A 17,963-nucleotide genomic window follows, 5' to 3' on the forward strand; every position below is an offset into this window, starting at 1 on the left:
TCAAAGGAACCCAATGTCCTTGGATGAACTTGCATTTATGGACACTTATAAAAATTAAGAGCAATTATTTAAAGAAATCTCGTCGTGATCCTGGCAACATGCGTTTAGCGGAAATGTTTGAGCATGTATCTAAAAAGCTTGATATTGCTAAAAGCAAGCAAAAAAAGATATTTTGAAGACTTGTTGATCAACACTTCTCATTCAAAATTGTGGAAAAATATTAACTCGATAATCGGCAGATCAGACAAAAGAAAATGGTAAAACTTAATGTCAATGGTGAATGTGTAGCTGACAGTAAACTTATATGTGAAGCCTTCAACGACCATTTTTCAACGGTTGGCTCGAATTTAGCAGAAAATATTACCCCATCATGTTCAAACCCTGAAAGGCATATTGAACCGGTTTCGAATACTATTTTTTTGGCCCGCATCAGCAAATGAGGTTGTTTCAATAATACATCAATTGAAAAATAATAAAAGTCCTGGTCCTGATTGTATCCCAGTAAAGGCAATCAAGAATAATGCAATATCCTTTTCCCGAATTCTGTCTGATATATTTAATCTTTTGATCGAAACGGGTGTTTATCCAGATTGCTTAAAAGTTGCCAAAGTAATTCCTGTTTTTAAGTCAGGGGATCCCCAGAATACAGACAATTATCGACCTATCTCGACTCTTTCTGTTTTTACTAAAATTCTCGAAAAATTATTAATAACTCGTATTGTTATCTTTATTGATCGTAACAATATACTTTACAGCATGCAATATGGATTTCGAAATGGAAGCAGTACAACAATAGCAATAACTGAACTCGTTGATAAAGTACTGGAAGAAACAGATTCAAAAAAATATGTAGGAGCGTTATTTTTAGACTTGAAAAAAGCCTTCGATACCATAAACCATAACATTTTACTACGTAAGCTAGAATGCTATGGAATAAGAGGTGTGGCAAATAACATAATTCGGAGCTACTTAGTAAACAGAACTCAATACGTGTCATATGATGGAGAGATAAGTTGTCGTAAACGAATCACCACTGGTGTTCCACAGGGAAGCAATATTGGACCCCTGCTATTTCTTGTATATATAAATGATATAACGAAAATTGGACTTATTGGCACTCCCAGGCTGTTTGCAGACGATACTGCTTTATTCTATCCTAATGTTGATCCAAGATCAGTTATTTCAAATATGAGTAATGACCTGCAAACCCTCCAGATATATTTTTCCGACAACCTACTTTCACTCAACCTGCAGAAAACAAAATACATGATTTTTCGATCCCCACGAAAATCTCTTCCAATTCTACCGGAACTCATGCTTGGGAATGTTATAATCGATAATCTACAGGCTTTTAAATACCTTGGTATCCTTTTAGATTGTACCTTATCCTGGGATCAACACATTAAAAAATTGCTGGAAAAGTTTCGTCCATGTGCGGAGTCTTGAAACGTATTAGTAGTTTCGTCCCGCGAAAAGTTATGCTTTTGCTCTATTTCGCTCATATTCATTCTCATTTGAATTACATGATAATAGTCTGGGGTAGAGCCTGTAAATCCAAACTAAAAAAACTACAAACACTACAAAATCGTTGTATTAAGATAATTTTTAATCTACCTCTGTTGTATCCAACCATAGGGCTATACACTGATTTTCCACACAAAATACTGCCGTTACAAGGTATGTGTGAGGAGCAAACATTACTAATGGTTCATAATATATTACATAACCCAATCGGAATTCATAATATAACTTTAGAGGTTGTACCCCAAATACGTAACACAAGACAGAGTAATCATTTAGCTATGTCTCGTGCACATTCAAGTTTTGGTCAGAAAAGGTTTACTTTCGCAGGTCCTGCCAAGTATAATAATTTGCCCAGAGATATTCAATTGATAACCAATCGTTTATCCTTCAAAGCCAACATAAAACGTCTCTTAAGAACTAACTTACCTCAATTATTAATATAAACTCTTCATTTCCTCATCGTTATCTCTTTATTAACAGTCCGTCACCAACATTTACATAAACTAATTCGTAAATTTTACTTTAAGTATATTATCTTGTTTCATTGTTTTTCATTTGTGCTTCTTTAAAGGGATGCTTAATCCACTAGAGGCACGATTTTTTTGTATAAATAGTAATTATTCTCTCATTTGTAGATTTGTATTTTGAATTAAATTATTCTCAGCCAAAATTGAATTAGTGTAGTTTTTTAAATTTTGTTGCCGCGTTTTGCTTTATGGCTGAGAATTGAGTGTCCATTACCAGGAGGCTCATCCAGAGCCTTTTGGTGTGGGGGAGAGCGGAGGGTCACTCAAAAAAAAAAAAAAAAAAAATAAGCATAACAAAAGTTTAATCCGTTTCGGAACTTTTGAGAATTTAACAAATTGTCGATCTTTCTGAGATTTGAGAAAGCTAAAATTGTTGGCTTCCCCACAAATCCTTACTGGTCGCATAAATCCTGCTAGTTGTCAAACTTCGGCTAGTGATAAAAAAATAGGAGAAGGGGTAAAAAAAACATCTTCCGCTTTCTGTTCCGGTTGTGATTCTAAAGAAGGTAATAGTACTCTTAGCCGTCTTAGTCCGAATTGGTTTTAAACACCCATGTGTAAAAAGTTTTAGTCTAGTACTTCATCTTAAAGAATGAAAAAGCTGAAATGAAAGCTAATTGTGAATTAGTAAAAGAGGTTGTTTTTATAGGGTAGACAGGTTATTCTCAAAATTAAGTTGTTGCAGCCGAATCAGTGTGAAATGTGTTACTCGGTTCGAGACCTTTCCTATTCTTAGTTACCAGCATTTCCATGAACCAAGCGGACGCCACTTGCCTTCTGCCAGCCCAGAAAAGTCATTTTGATCGCGACATTGCCGCCATCTAAGGAATTGGCTCCCGGAAGTGTCCCACTACAGAACCCATGCATCGCCAATCGCATTGCGTCCATCATCGCGATGCATCGGTGTAAGTCTTGGTCGGTGTTCCGAATCGCGCACGCAGGAGGGGCACATCCTCACCATTTGCTATTCCGCCATCATAATCCAGTTGCCATTCCGTCATCGTAATCGTGCACTGAACCAAATCAAAATATGTTTTCTATATGCTCTCATTATGTTATCAGACTTTGCTCGAACTTAGACTCGCCCGTTATGTTCACGCTGTCGTCAGAACGCCGCAGGAATTCGAATGACCGACATCATGAAGCATCTTAATTAAAAATCGAAAATACCTTATGTATTCGTCTCTCAAATTAAATGCCCCCGTGGGCAAATGTTTGTCCTAAAATGTATTTTAGAATCAATTATTTTGGAACGCACTTCCTCGATTTTTATACACTGCTTTACTTCAAACCATCCAAACCAAATCGACAACGTTCTAAATTCTTCTCCAACATATCGCACTTCAAATATTGAATCCGACCACTACCTCGTTGCAGTATGTCTGCGCTCTATACTCTCGACAGCGTACAACTCCCGTCGAAATTGAATGCCGCCGCGGCTAAACAATGGGCGGATATAAAACAGTATATTACCTGATTGAATTGATAAAATTCCACTCTCCTAATCCCACATCGGACCTAGTCTAATCATGAAAAACCTATTTTGGAGTGAGTTGGTTGAAAGCTGGAATCGCCAAAGGACCTATACGGACATTCGAACCAAGGAAATTCAACTCTGGAGTAAGGCTTTGAATATGCTTATATTCAGGATTTTCGACTTTCAGTCACATTGAAATGTTGATAGTCTGAATTGGAATGATTATTAGACCTTATTAGATGAACTAGTGGATTTGTTGGTTGGTGGATGAAATCACCATCGGATCTATTTGGGTTAAGGAAAATCCAATTATGGATTGAGCTCTGTTGATGGTTTGGAAATACATACTTACATGTATGTACATAGTTGAGTCAACGAAATGCAACTCTTATGTGGTTTGGTTAATGGTCGAAAGCCCCTTTGGACAAAGGAGGGTCTTGTCTTGTCTTGTCTTGTCTTAGCACATGCATAGCCAGTATTGAAAAGCATCCTGGAGATGTCGGTTGTATTTCCGAGCATTTTCTTGTCAGCATTGATATTTGCAGCATATCATGAATATGACACAAATATTAAAACGGCCAGGCCCACCATGCAGGCTTGGAATTCGGAGATAATTCATAACTCGACGGCAATCAGATTATTCTGTAATGAATAACATGATCAACGAAGAGTTTTGAATCCACAAAAGGAAGAAACGGGGACAGCCGTACCAACCGTTCCACATTCAGGGGGTATCCCAAGTAACAATCCTGTGACCGTTGGATTTTATATGAATTTTAATAAGGTTTTATTGTGGGAATAATTAAAGCCTATTGTTTTATGGTGGTCATAAACAATGCTATAGAACAAAGGTTTTATATCACTCTTGAGATATCCATAAAACTCTTATAAAACATGTTTTAAAACTGAACTTTTTGTTAACTTTGAAGATTTAAAAATAGTTTTATTATTGCTTTCAAATGCGTCATAAAACCAGTTTGAATTACTGCTTCAAAACTACTCAACGTGACTGGATCTATTCGCCATGTTGAATTTGGAAAGCAGTGTTTCTGTATAACTTACACGTGAATCATGCAATAAGACGCATAATGAGGTTAGCATTCATATCGACATAATGTGAGTGCCATGTGTTTCTGATAAATTTAAGATGCTTCTCATTTCCCAAATTTAAAAACATAGCTTAAAAGGGACAGGTAAAAAATCCCCTGATCATAAGAATCTCCGGTGTTATCCAATAACACCAATAAAAGTTTGTCAAAAACAATTCGATTTCTGTCAATAGTAATTACGTTCTTTGAGAAGGGTTATTTGAAAATTATTGAACTGTAACTTTTATGTTAGTTTTGATTTTGATTTGGGAAATGAGACACATAAATATGAAATGCTGTTAAATATATGCACTTAATTGGATTGCGGCTTTTCATGAAAAGCCGATGCAATGAAGAATCATTTTATTTCACAATGATTTCGAGTTTCCGGTTTTTAAAAAAAGTGAAGGAGGAAATAATGTTTACATTTTCCTCATGCACATGTACTCCTGGTTAAAGAATTTGGCCCTGTATACACATATTTGATTCCTACGAATTACACCAAAAATACGAATGTGTAATATTCCATATATTCGTAGGTTCACTAATTTCAGGAAATTACTAGCATTCGTAGATTTCTTATACGGATCCGCAAATCCGCCGAGAGCTTTAATTTCCACAGATTTGGCATCTTTGCCCGCAGGATGAAAAAGTGCTTCCCGCCTCTGCCACTAGGCTGCATGTTATCGAACCTAAGGCCATCTGTTGTAGGGAAAAGTAATCATGACAAAGTTTTATAACAAGTTTAAAACGGTCATGAAGTAACCAAGGAGAATTATTAAGGTTATCACAAAAGCCATTGAGCTATTTATCGCCAGATTTTTTGTTTTCATAAAAAGAAATGTCGCCATGTTGAAATAATGATTAACGTCATAGCCATGATTAAAAAAATACTTCAATTACAATCAAAAAGACTATTCATTAGAGGAATAGAATTATTTCTGAGGTTTTTTGATAGAACCACGGTTACTTTATTACAAACTATTTAAAATTGAAATATTTTGAGTAGTTTGGAAAATTATTTAATTTCCTGTTTTCATGTGATTATTTGATAATTTCGAGGCGCGTTGATTTTGAGCTTCTACAAACTCAATATTCACAATAAATTTGGATGCGCATGTCATTCTGTTGTATGAACTTCTTAAATAATGCTTCATTTTCAACATCAACCATAATTAGAATCAAAAGCATTATTTTTTACACATCGCCTTCACATAGGGAACATTGTTATCTAGTGAAAATGAAAACAAAGGCAATGAAATGACAATAAATATAATCCATAATATAAAATTTAAACAGTTTTATTGTTACTCTTATGATGGTCATGACAACCTCTTATAGAGTACCAACAAATTAAATTCAATGTTTTATTGTTGTTTTATTGCTACTCTTAATACGGTTTTAAAAACTTCTTCTAGATTGGTCCATTAGGCCGGAAGGCTATCTTAATGATGTTATGACGAGGTTTTGGTGGAGTTATTAGTTTTATTAGCAACTGGTAATGAAAACCTCTTATAGAGCATGATAAATCTTAAAATGTTACTTGGGATATGACGTGACGTTGGGAGTGACATTGCTAAGAAGATTAGTGTCACTCCTTGCTGATATAACTTCCAGGGATGGGACACAGGTATTTCTTCCACATGTCCTGGCTGTTATGCCTAGGCTTAAGCGCCATTACTCGCTCTCCCCTTTGGACAAAGGAGGGTAAAGAAAAAATCCAACTCTGGATTTGATTAAAACGTATTGAAAGATATTAAAAGAAAAGAAAGATCATCCGAAATGAACATTACGGATGTTCATCTGCAATCAATTATTGCCCCACTTACAATTTTATCAAAGCAAATATTTAGGAGTTACCGAAATCCCTCGATGCAGATGCCAATGTAACTCTATATTATTCGGACTACATGGAGTTTTTCTTAATTAAGCGATCAAATTTATCTCATCTCTACACAAACCCCTAACCCTTATTCCTGGTATCAATCATAGGAGCAAAACCGCCCTTCGGAATTTGGTAATGGATGTAGTCCTTGAAGGAAACCACATGGAAATGCTTAATCATTTCTTCACTATTCAATCATCACTGCTGTTAAACATAATAATTCTGGACGCCCCTCGGTGGTCGTAATAGTGACCAAAAATTAATCAATAATTACAGTGTGGGTATCAAACTTCATGATTGTCAAATAACTTTTTAAATAAGAAACTCTCAGATTGTTTTTATTTAACTGGCTCCTGGTCAATCCTGAGGTCCCTGAAAATCCGTAATAGCAGTCAAAACTAAAACCACTCCATCTCCATACTAAAGAGGTTGATGTGGGAATAAATCCCAGGGAATAAAGAAAGAATTTTTCTCTCTACCCTGCATATACTCATAGACCTTTGGCCCAGTTCATAGTCAGTTTGATTATTACATGGCCCATAACTAATAAATTTGTTCTATTTCTCATAGAGCAAGCATTCATTTTGGCGCCCCTTGAAGGCTGGCGCCCTTGGCGGGGCGTTGTCCATAGATTGTTCTTGCATTTTGAAAACCTTTTTCAGAAATTTCGGAAAATTCGATAGTAATAAAAATTTAAGAATTTTCGAATAAAAAATAATGTAAAAATATTTTATTTTTTATTCATTTTCCTGAGCTACAACTTTTTTTTCTCACACTCATAGACCCTATATTTGATGTTTAAAATCAATTTCAAGAGTTTTTGGAAATCAGCTTAGTGTTCATTGAGCACTTCCACAGTTATTAACTGCGAGGTTTCTAAGCCAGGGACCATTTTTGCATTCGTATATCATGAGGCTAGCACGATGATACTTTTATGCCCAGGGAAGTCGAGACAATTTCCAATCCGAAAATTGCCTAGACCGGCACCGGGAATCGAACCCAGCCACCCTCAGCATGGTCTTGCTTTGTAGCCGCGCGTCTTACCGCACGGCTAAGGATAGTTTTCTTAGGGTTTCTAAAAGTTCATAACAACAGCAGGCGAATCACCCTAGTAGAAATTGTTTCCACAATAAATTTGTTAGTTGTGTTGTGTGACGTGTTCCAGAAAAAAAAATCGATTGAAAATTTCTGAAATGTTGCATCATTTCAGTTGCACACAAAGTTGAAAGCATCATTTAACCTTTGGCTAAAACTGTGTAGATAAAGACATGAAGACTAAATCTGGTGGTGGTATTTTCTATTCTATTCGTTTTCAGTCCGTGACACAAATAATTTTACGCACTTATCTTACTACACACTAAGTTTTTCTTTCTCGAGCTCGGTAAAATCGGAAACCGCTGTAGCTCAGTGACTGAAATTGACAAGGAAATTGGATTTATTACTGATTTTTGGCAAAATATTTACCGTATCTCAGCAACTGAAACGTAACCTTTACTGAAATCTCGGTAAAAACCATGTTTGCTGAGAATCGGCGGTGCGCATCTCGGGAAAATTATCAAAAAAATGCTGAGATCTGAGACGAAAAATATAAGTTTGTAGTTAGTAGATATACCCCATTTCCGCCAATGTTACTCAGAACAGAAGCTAGATCATATAAGAATCATCGTACCGTGACATATCCACTGCATTCGCTCTAAAAATATCCACTTGGTGGCCACCATTCACCCATCATGCGGCGATGAAGTTGCATTCATTGTGTAAGCACTAAATATGCATTCATAGCCGAACCAGTGAGCATCGCTTTTACCATTTACCATTTACCAAATGCATTTCGAAACATTCTCTCCTCCACCACTGCTGTCTGTACACATTTTCATCGCTTGCAGTGACACAATCGTCCGTACCTAGCCCATAAAGAAGTAAATAAATTTAACTTAATAACATCACCTCAAATTATCATTGATGGGTTAGTGGCATAGACGATCCCATAGTTGCCCTCACGGCCATCGTGCTCATCGAGTCTATATCGGTCCGGATTGGACGAATGCAGCCGCACAAAACATGCAAGGTGACGGCTCTTCTTCCCTATCTATACTTTAGCCTTCCGAAGGGCCTTCGAGTTTGAGCTAGGCTTCGAGTGAAGAAACTGATAAATCAAAACCAGTCCGGTCTTGCATTGGACTTTGGATTTTTTCAATCACACATTTTTTTTCGATTCTGTGCACAATGTCAGCTGCGAGTGAGTGTGGGATGGACTTTGTACTCAACTTGTCCAAAGATATTCCGGGAAGCAAAATTTCCACAGACAAAGACAGTCTTATTGGGATGGATCATTGCAACATAGTGGTAAGGGTATGCGCTAAGTAATAATGGGAAAATTACGGGTTTGTCAGGATTCTTCCTGGTTGTTGCAATTCCTTTACTCAGATTATGCACTTATATTGTATTAAGAACTTTTTTTAAATTTCTGGTTAGTAATTGCTACGTAATTGTAGTATTTATTGCGCTATTTTTTACATCATAGCATACGTTCTTGAATTAAAATTCATTAGTAAGAACACTTTTCTTACTTTATTAGCCTGAATTTTGAAACATAAAATCAGTTCTGTCAATACGTGATGAAATTTTGTACTCAACATATTTGTGAATGTCAATAAAAGGAACCCCAGAGACAAACTTCCCTATAGTTTATTACCTCTGTTTTTTTTTATCGTAATCCTGAAAACAACTAAAAACAAACACCGCATACCCTCCAAACATATAGATAACTCGAGAACACTCGCATAGCAAAATAACGCCTGCCCGGTTTAGTCAGGCACCACTACAATGTTTTGACTGCCGTTTGCGGTGCGTTTTTTCATTGCGCAATCGCGTGAATTGGCGTGTGTGCGATGCGACGTGACTGTTCGTCGGGCCGAAATGGTCACTGGTTTTGTTTTCCTTGTGGTTGGAAAAACCTCGGCTAACATTTTCACTTTCGTTACCCACCCACCCGGGTGGGTGGCAAGCATCCATTGCTACAATTTGCACCAACTGCGGAACTATTGTATAAGTCCTAAAACTTGCATTCATTAACAAATTGCTAACACTATTGAACGTCACTAGAAAATTTCCCATATGAAAAGAAACGTGCCATCGCTTGCGAAATAAGGTCAAAAAAAATAACACAAAACACAACCGGGCTCACTCACCTCGAAACTTTCTTCAGCTTCACCTGCAACTTGCTGTTGTAGTCTCGGCTGATTTTCTGGGTCTGATGCTCTCGCATGGTCATGCAGTCCGAGTTGACCTCACTGCTCTTGGTGATGGACCGGACATGTTGGATCTGCACCGGAGTTTCCACCGACCGAGCCAACTGACGGGCCATGGTCTGCATGGAACCAGCTCTGACCAACGTGGACAGCATTTTCACGATTTATATAACTGTGATATCTGCAACAATCAACTTTCTCACAAGTAGTTCATTCGCGACACGAGGCTCTATCAGGTGAAATTGTTCCCAATTTTTTATTATTCAGCAAACTCCTTCACACACATGCTACACCTCTTCGGACACTCACTGCTCGATATCAAACTCACGACTGATTTATGCACTGGACAAGTCAGCTGAATTATAGTTCACCATCAATGGCTGGATGTCTTCCCCTTTGGAATACAACGTCTTGAAAACATCAACGGATTCTCGCTATGAAGCCTTTGATTGAATCTATTGGTTAACACTTTTATTTTCTCCGGCAATCAGTCACTGTAAACCTGATTTTCAAATATGCTAAATTGAGATTGGAACGCAGAGTAAAACTTGCGACTATTCGTGGCGAAGAGTTGAAAACAACTGTGCCAGTGTCGGCGCGTGGCTTGCGGATATAGTGCTATGTCTGACCGTCGTGCGTTTGTGTGTTGATGGCGTTGATGGAGAATGGAGTAAACACTATAATGTACTCGTACACAAAACGAATGCTATTTTTAGAAGGAGAAGCAGGGCAAAATGGTCATAGGGTGAATATCATGGCCTACTATGTGTAAGTTTGTAATTCAAAAGCATGCTATTAAGCTTGCATTGCTGTAGCTACCATGCTCAGAAAAATATAATTTGAAATCAAATCGCAGTATGTATACTTTTAATAGAAAATTATGAAATATTTTTTTACCTATATATTATTAATTTATAATATACTAATATATCAACATATTACTATATTTATGTGATTATAATATATTAATTTATGTTTATAATTCGACTAATTATATTTCATGGACATTCTTCGGTCTCCATTTGGCTTTGCAAAAAAGGCTTCCGGATTCTCGGTCCGGTCAACCGTTCTATCATTTGAACAATCAAACTAGAGCTACCATTATCACCATTATTTATTTATTTGCTCAGACTAAGGCTGGAGTGGCCGGTGCCTGTGCAGTACATAAAAATCTTCTCCATTCTGCTCGGTTCATGGCTGCACGAGTACCGTATTTTACGGAACAGTTCCGTTTCTTAGACCTTATTGTGCTGTCCCGTCGTAATTTAAAAAATCCTCAATTTGTCCCCTTTTTGCCTTTCTCGTATATAAGTATACGTAAAGGCTATATGTTCGCTCCATAAAATGAACTTTTTATAGAAGGCCCGGAGACCCATAGTGTTATATACCAATCAACTCAGCTCGACGAATTGAGGTGATGTCTGTGTGTGTGCGTGTGTGTGTGTGTGTGTGTGTGTGTGTGTGTGTGTGTGTGTGTGTGTGTGTGTGCGCACCAAAAGAGCAAAAAGTTTAGCTCACTTTTTTTGCACTTACCCTCAACCAATTTACTCGCAATAGGTTGCATTCGACGCAGTATACTGCCCCATTGTTCTATTGTCCTATTGAAAATTGGCCGGATCGAACAATGGGCTTAGTAGTTATGGCCAAAATACTATTTTTACCGCACGAGAAAGGCATCATCACCGCTAGGTGGATTAATCTGGGTTTTCATTAATTCTTTCAAAAAGAATATTTTGGATCTTTTGGATCTATTCAAACCTAATCAATATTTTGGGCAGGAATCTAAAATCAAATAGGTACATGGGAAGTGTTTTCTCAGCCCTCGGCTGGCTCATCTCTCTACAAAGAAAGTGGACGAAATCCATAAAAAAAAGTGTGAGATGTTATGTTATTAGTTTAGCTTTTAAAATAATGCTATCTATGCCATTTTGTATTTTCATTGATCAACTTTTCTTAAGGCTTTTAACAGTCAATGACAACAGTTGCTTCTTCGGGACATTTTTTTCAGACAGTTTCATTTCAATGTCTTTTTCTACTTATTCCGGAGGATTTGAAATCTGACAAATTTCATCAGTGGATTGAACGGAATTAGTAACTTGGTAGGTAAGTATTTCCTGAATATCAGGTCACGCCTCAACTTCAATAAAATGAAGCGCAGGGACATTCTTCTATCAGTTCATTTTCGATTATTTTTTTAATCTTCCGAAGTAGCACTTTCAAACTGAAGGAAAATTTTGTCGAATTAAAGGCTAGATTCAAGGTCCTCAATACTTACACATCAGGAGCATGTCTGTAAATTTTGCTCCCATGTGTGTGGACGACATTTATGTGATTTCGTTATGAAAAATCAGCAATACGGCCCGATTTAAAATGCAATCCGGCGGAGATCACCGAGAGTCCTAGCTATAAATCAGACTATAAATTGGCCAGTATTTTTTATACTTTTCGCAACGAAATGGCATGAGTACATGTGCATAAAATCAATGGACAAGATTCCCGAGGTGTGAGGCTCTTTTTAGTAAATAAAAAAACAGGAACACCGTCTTCGACCAGAGGTCGTACAGACTGAACACTTCACACCTAGACAACGGACAGAACATATAATACCCAGAAGACCGGAGGAGAATTTTTCGATCACGACAAATAACAGATTTCAATTTTCATAATTTGGCATATACAATTTCGAAAGATGTTAACCCTTTATAAGGCAGTGGCAACCATATTGCCACCAACAAATTGTAGGTTTTTCTATTTACTATCACGAGCTCTACTTATTATTTCCCATGTAATGGCTTTATTTGCTTCCTAGTAACACCCCAGATGAATTTGAGCCATAAAAAAATTGAATTGTCAATTGAAGAACAGTTTTTTTACGAACAGATCGTAAGTTTCGAGTCGAAGAAGGATTTTCAGTTATAATTCGTGAAAAAAACGACAAAGATATATTTTTCCCGTTGGTATTAATTATTTTGAATCTCCTGTGTTAGATTATTACGTGATTAGCATGAAAAAAGCTTTGCCTGGATTTTTGGCGACATTGTGTTCTTTTTCCACTTATAATTCATTTTTCGACTAGGACTCTTCACCAAAAAATGTAACGTGCCTTGATTTGACTGATTTTACGTAAAAACTAGTTTTAAAAAACTTTTAATTATTTTTGTTGTTGCTTGTTTTCCCGCTTGCCGGGCAGTGGCTACTATATTGCAACCAATGTTGTCCCGCTTGGTGGGCAGTGGCAACTTATAGTAGTATATTAATGTTGTTACTAAGTTATTCCCAATCTTGAGTAGGCCTTGACTTTAGTAGACTTTGACAAATGGACTAACCGAGGACATTATCCAATAAACTAAAAATAGAGAACACGTCTTATGTTTTACTAAAACATCAGAAGTGGGATAGTAAAAAAAAGTTCCTTCGATCTCACTTACGATCAGATGATGACGTTCCAGAGAATGTCGGAAGAGGTCTTCCTTCTCAAGAAGTCAATCAACCTGATGCGCCGAATTCCGAATCAAGCTGTGGAAGTACTAATGGTCAACCTATAATTGTCGTTAACAGATATGGAGACCATATTAGTAATGTAAATCAAGAACATAACCATTTTATCAAGCTCGATGAACTGTCTGCCGTATTACCGACTTTTTCGGGAGCACCGGATCATCGAGAATTGGAGTAGTTGGAAATGAAGATATGCAAAATAGAACTGAAGACTTGAACTGTGACAGACTGGTAGATATTGAATTAACCGACTTTAAGCTTAAATTACATGCTTTGTTTGATACTGGTAGTCCAGTTTCTCTGATACGACTTGGTTCAGTTAAAAATGGAAAAATTTATCCGTATAATGAAAATAAAAATTATAAGGGTATCGGAGGATCTAGACTAAAGATTGTTGGTAAATTAGTTACTAATGTAAAAATTCAAAATTTGTTTTTTAGAATTGAAGTTTTGGTAGTTCGTGATTCGGTTATATATTCTTACGATGTTATAATTGGACGCGATTTGATTTTGGATAAGGCCATGAAGAATGTAAATAATATTGTTTGTAATTTTGAAAAATTGAAAATGTCGGCAACATTGGTAGAGATCATTTGACCACTTTACACTACATTCTAGAAAAATATTATTTTGAGTTTGAACGACCTATCTGTCCTTTGGTAAATTTTGAAATGAAAATTGTTCTGAAAACTGGTGCACCATTTCATTTTAAACCACGGCGACTTTCTCAAATTGATAAAATAAAAAAAAGTTGATGAATTGCTTAAATTGGGAATCATCAAAGAAAGTGATTCACCTTTTGCTAGTCCCATTGCAGTAATTCCTAAGAATGGCGATGGTATAAGACTATGTATAGATTATCGAACATTAAATAAGGATATTTTCCGTGACAACTATCCTTTACCGTTAATAGAAGACATTTTTGATAAACTAAAAGAAAAATCAATTTACACTATTTTAGATCTGAAATCAGGCTTTCATCAAATTAAACTTGCTCCTGAATGCACAAAGTGCACATCTTTTGTGACTCCTTCAGGGCAATATGAATATGTCCCATTTGGGTTATCCAACGCTCCCGCTGTATTTCAAAGGTTTGTTAACAAAATTTTCAAAACTCTTATTGATAAAGAAAAAATAGTGGTTTATATTGATGATATTTTAATTGCTTCTGATTCATTCGAAGAACAAAGTTTTTTAAATTTTAAGTGAGAATTTGTTGGAGTTAAATCTTAATAAATGTAAATTTTGCCTAAACGAAATTGATTATTTAGGTTATACTATAAATGAATATGGAAGACGACCAAGCAAATCTCACATTGAATCAATATCGAAATTTCCAATTCCCAAGAATGCTAAAGATGTCCAAAGATTTTTGGGTTTGACAAGCTATTTTAGGAAATTCATTCAAAACTTTGCATCAATCGCTAGACTACTGTATAATTTATTGAAAAAGAATGTTGAATTTGCTTTTAATGAATCCGAAATTTATGCTTTTGAAACATTGAGAGATAAATTGATTTCAGCTCCTATTTTAGCCATTTATCATCCAAATGCTGAAACGCAATTACATTGTTGCGCAAGCTCATATGGTTTTGGAGCTATGTTAATGCAAAAACAAGGAAATGGGAACTTTCACCCCGTTAGTTTCTTCAGTAAGAAAACAGATGATTACGAAAATAAATTACACAGTTTTGAGTTGGAAACACTTGCTATTGTTAATTCAATTAAACGATTTCATGTTTACTTATCTAAATTCAAAATTTTTACTGATTGTAATGCTTTGGCTCAAATATTACCTAAAAAAGAAATTAATCCTAAAATAAGTCGATGTAGAATATCAATGAGTGATGCTGAGAAGGATTTGAATAAACAATTGTGCATTGCAACTCAAGATCATAATATTTGCTTATTGGCTACCGAGGATATTGAAAAGAACGTTTTTCTATCACAAGAACAAGATGACAAAATTAGACACATAAAAATTCATTTAGAAACTCATAGTTTTTCTCATTTTGAGCTCAAAAATGGAATATTGTTTAAAAAAGACAATAGTAATCTTTTATTATTAGGTAGTTCCTAAAATAATGATCGACTACATAATTCGGATTAGCCATGTCAAGTTAGAACACATCGGAATAGAAAAAACTGCAGAGGTGTTCTCGGCTTGCAGTGGGCGGGTGATTGCATCAACAATTCCTTCCCATCCCGATGACCGTGAGCACGTGGCCAGCACCGTTATCGACCATTATAACCATTATTCCCATGGGAAAACTGTCAAAACGCACGCAAACGTATCAATTGTGTTTGGCCCATAAGCTGCAAGGCGGCTCTGTCCCATTATTGTGGGGATGTAATGCCAATAAGAAGAAGAAGAAGATATTTCTGAGTGTATGCTGCGCTGTAGGATCTATCAAAGATAACAGTATCAGTTGAACCGGTGCCAGCGAAAGTGGTACATAAACCATTTTTGTCAATTTTAAGTTTTTTACATCAACGGCTTCTATTTGCAAAGATCTAGTAAGGGAATAACGAAAAAGTGAATTTTGGCAACTAAATCTGGAGATATGCACATTTTATTTTCTGGTATATATCACAATGGCCATTTCGTTGCCAGAAAAAGTGGTACATGTGCAGTTCCACCCACTAAAATCAGCTAATTTAAAAGAAAATTCAGCAACATGACTATTTTCACAACAGATTTTAATCCTATTTTGAATTTCAAGATAGTTTACTGCCGTTTAGAATAATTTAAAAAATGTACATGTACCACTTTTACTGTCAACGTTTTTCGGTTTCTGTTTCCTTTTGTTCCCATTAATAGTGGTACATGTACAATTTGTTTTAATAAAGTTCAAATTTGTTATAAAATTCGCTTATTTTTCACTACTATCTTTAGGTACATCAGTCATAACATGTTGGTACAGTCTAGTTACAAAAAATTGCAAATATGAATTTATTATTCGATGTTTTCGGGAAAATGCATATCCTGGAAAATTTACTCAATGTAACATGTACCACTTTCGCTGGCACCGGTTCAGTTGTCTTTATCTTATTTTTACTTGAATTCGACTATATATATTTATAGCGTTATTTTTAATAAGCAATCACTATGAGTCTTGGTTATGTGTTACATTAAAAATAAGAGTTTCTCAGAGTGGAACACCTTCAATCACATGAGCATGAGCATGAGCATTATGACCGCACAATTCGTAGTTGCTACTCCGTGATTGACTGAACTTGCGAAATTGTACAGAGAACACAATGAATGGGGCTTGGGATTAACTACCCATTCTCAATGTACACGTTTCGGGAGCTCAAATATTTAAAGTCAATAACGGCGCCGACCACGTCCTTACGGTCATATAGGAATGGAAGGATTGTTAGTCCGACTCTCGTTGCTACTAGAGACCGAGTATACCTCTGCATCTCCACGATTGTCTTGGGATAGGATATCGTTTTAGTTACAAAGGATAATTTATCTGGATTCACTTTGGTAAGCGATGCAATCTATGGGATGGGAAATAACACTAATACGAGTTAAAAGTTAAAACATGCACGCCCGGTGGCATATGAAAACTGAGGAGATTCGCGTTTTGGACGACCGCACCCTGTACTCACTTGCTCGATGGCTACAACAAACTATTGAAGAACGCGCTTTTTCCAACCGCTCGCGACATGCGCAGGAGCCACCGAACACAAAATAGATATTTTATTATATTCCCGACGACTAAAACATGTACTACACTTACTTGTTCGATGGCTACTCTTATTATCGGCCGCGCAATGCAGAACACAATATTTCAGCAGATCGCGCGATAGTTCTGCTGTCCGAAACAAGAGAAAGCACGCACCGAACTCCCAGAACGGCTCCTTCAATCATACTACAAAAACTGAAAAAATGATGTTAGGCCGATACAAATATGTAAAAACTATTCTGTCTCCCTCCCCCTTGGATTTTTCTGCCAAAAAATAATATTTTGAAGGGGCAACAAAATAAAATTCGGATAATTTTGAGGATTTTCAAAACATTCTTTAACAAATCCGTTTTTTGATTTTTTTCATTTTAATATTTATTTTTTATTATACCCCCCCCCCCCTTGAACTTTCGGAGACCAGTAGGACAAAAAGTTAATTAAATATTTGTAAAGGCCTTATTTTATAAAATTTAATCATTCATTCACTCAATCAGAGCCATATTACCCCTGTTTCTTTTTATTTACATGAGCTACGTGATGAAATGCAATGGTGTGCCAGACACTGATAATACATGCACCATGTCGGGTACCAATACTTCTCTTTGAATGATATGCGTATTAATATTGCACTGATACAATATAACTAATATTACCTTAAAGGCGCTGAATTCAAAACAAAATTATACATGCAATTTGAATCCTAGAATCAAATAAGATAATCCAAATTAATTTTGCCATAAGCATTGCACTATGGTACTATATTCAATCATTAGATAAATCCAATACATTTTCCATCATTTCCAGTTAAGGAGCACATTTTCAATCAGATTCTTATTAGGGTTCACGCAATAACAAATCCATTATTGTAGTTGTGAGGCAGATTCCCGTTATTTACTTTCTACCTCAACACGATTTGTTGTTATCCATCTTCCTCATACCTACAACTAATAAGGAATATAAAATAGGATCCAGAAAAAAGGCCCAATAACATTGTTTTGGGCCAATATTAGCTCAACAA

General features: G+C 36.2%; 1 protein-coding gene across 1 annotated transcript in view; it reads right to left on the reverse strand.

Annotated features, from left to right (window-relative positions):
• Window positions 1-10,351, reverse strand: part of LOC134211616 (farnesyl pyrophosphate synthase) — a 37,651-nt gene extending 27,300 nt beyond the window's left edge. The window contains exon 1 of the mRNA XM_062688679.1: window positions 9,693-10,351. Coding sequence (XP_062544663.1) covers window positions 9,693-9,907 — 215 coding nt within the window. The 5' untranslated portion in view covers window positions 9,908-10,351. The remainder of the gene's footprint in view (window positions 1-9,692) is intronic.
• Window positions 10,352-17,963: the final 7,612 nt, after the last annotated feature.

Source organism: Armigeres subalbatus, chromosome 2 (genome assembly GCF_024139115.2).
Source record: "Armigeres subalbatus isolate Guangzhou_Male chromosome 2, GZ_Asu_2, whole genome shotgun sequence".
Classification (NCBI taxonomy): domain Eukaryota; kingdom Metazoa; phylum Arthropoda; class Insecta; order Diptera; family Culicidae; genus Armigeres; species Armigeres subalbatus.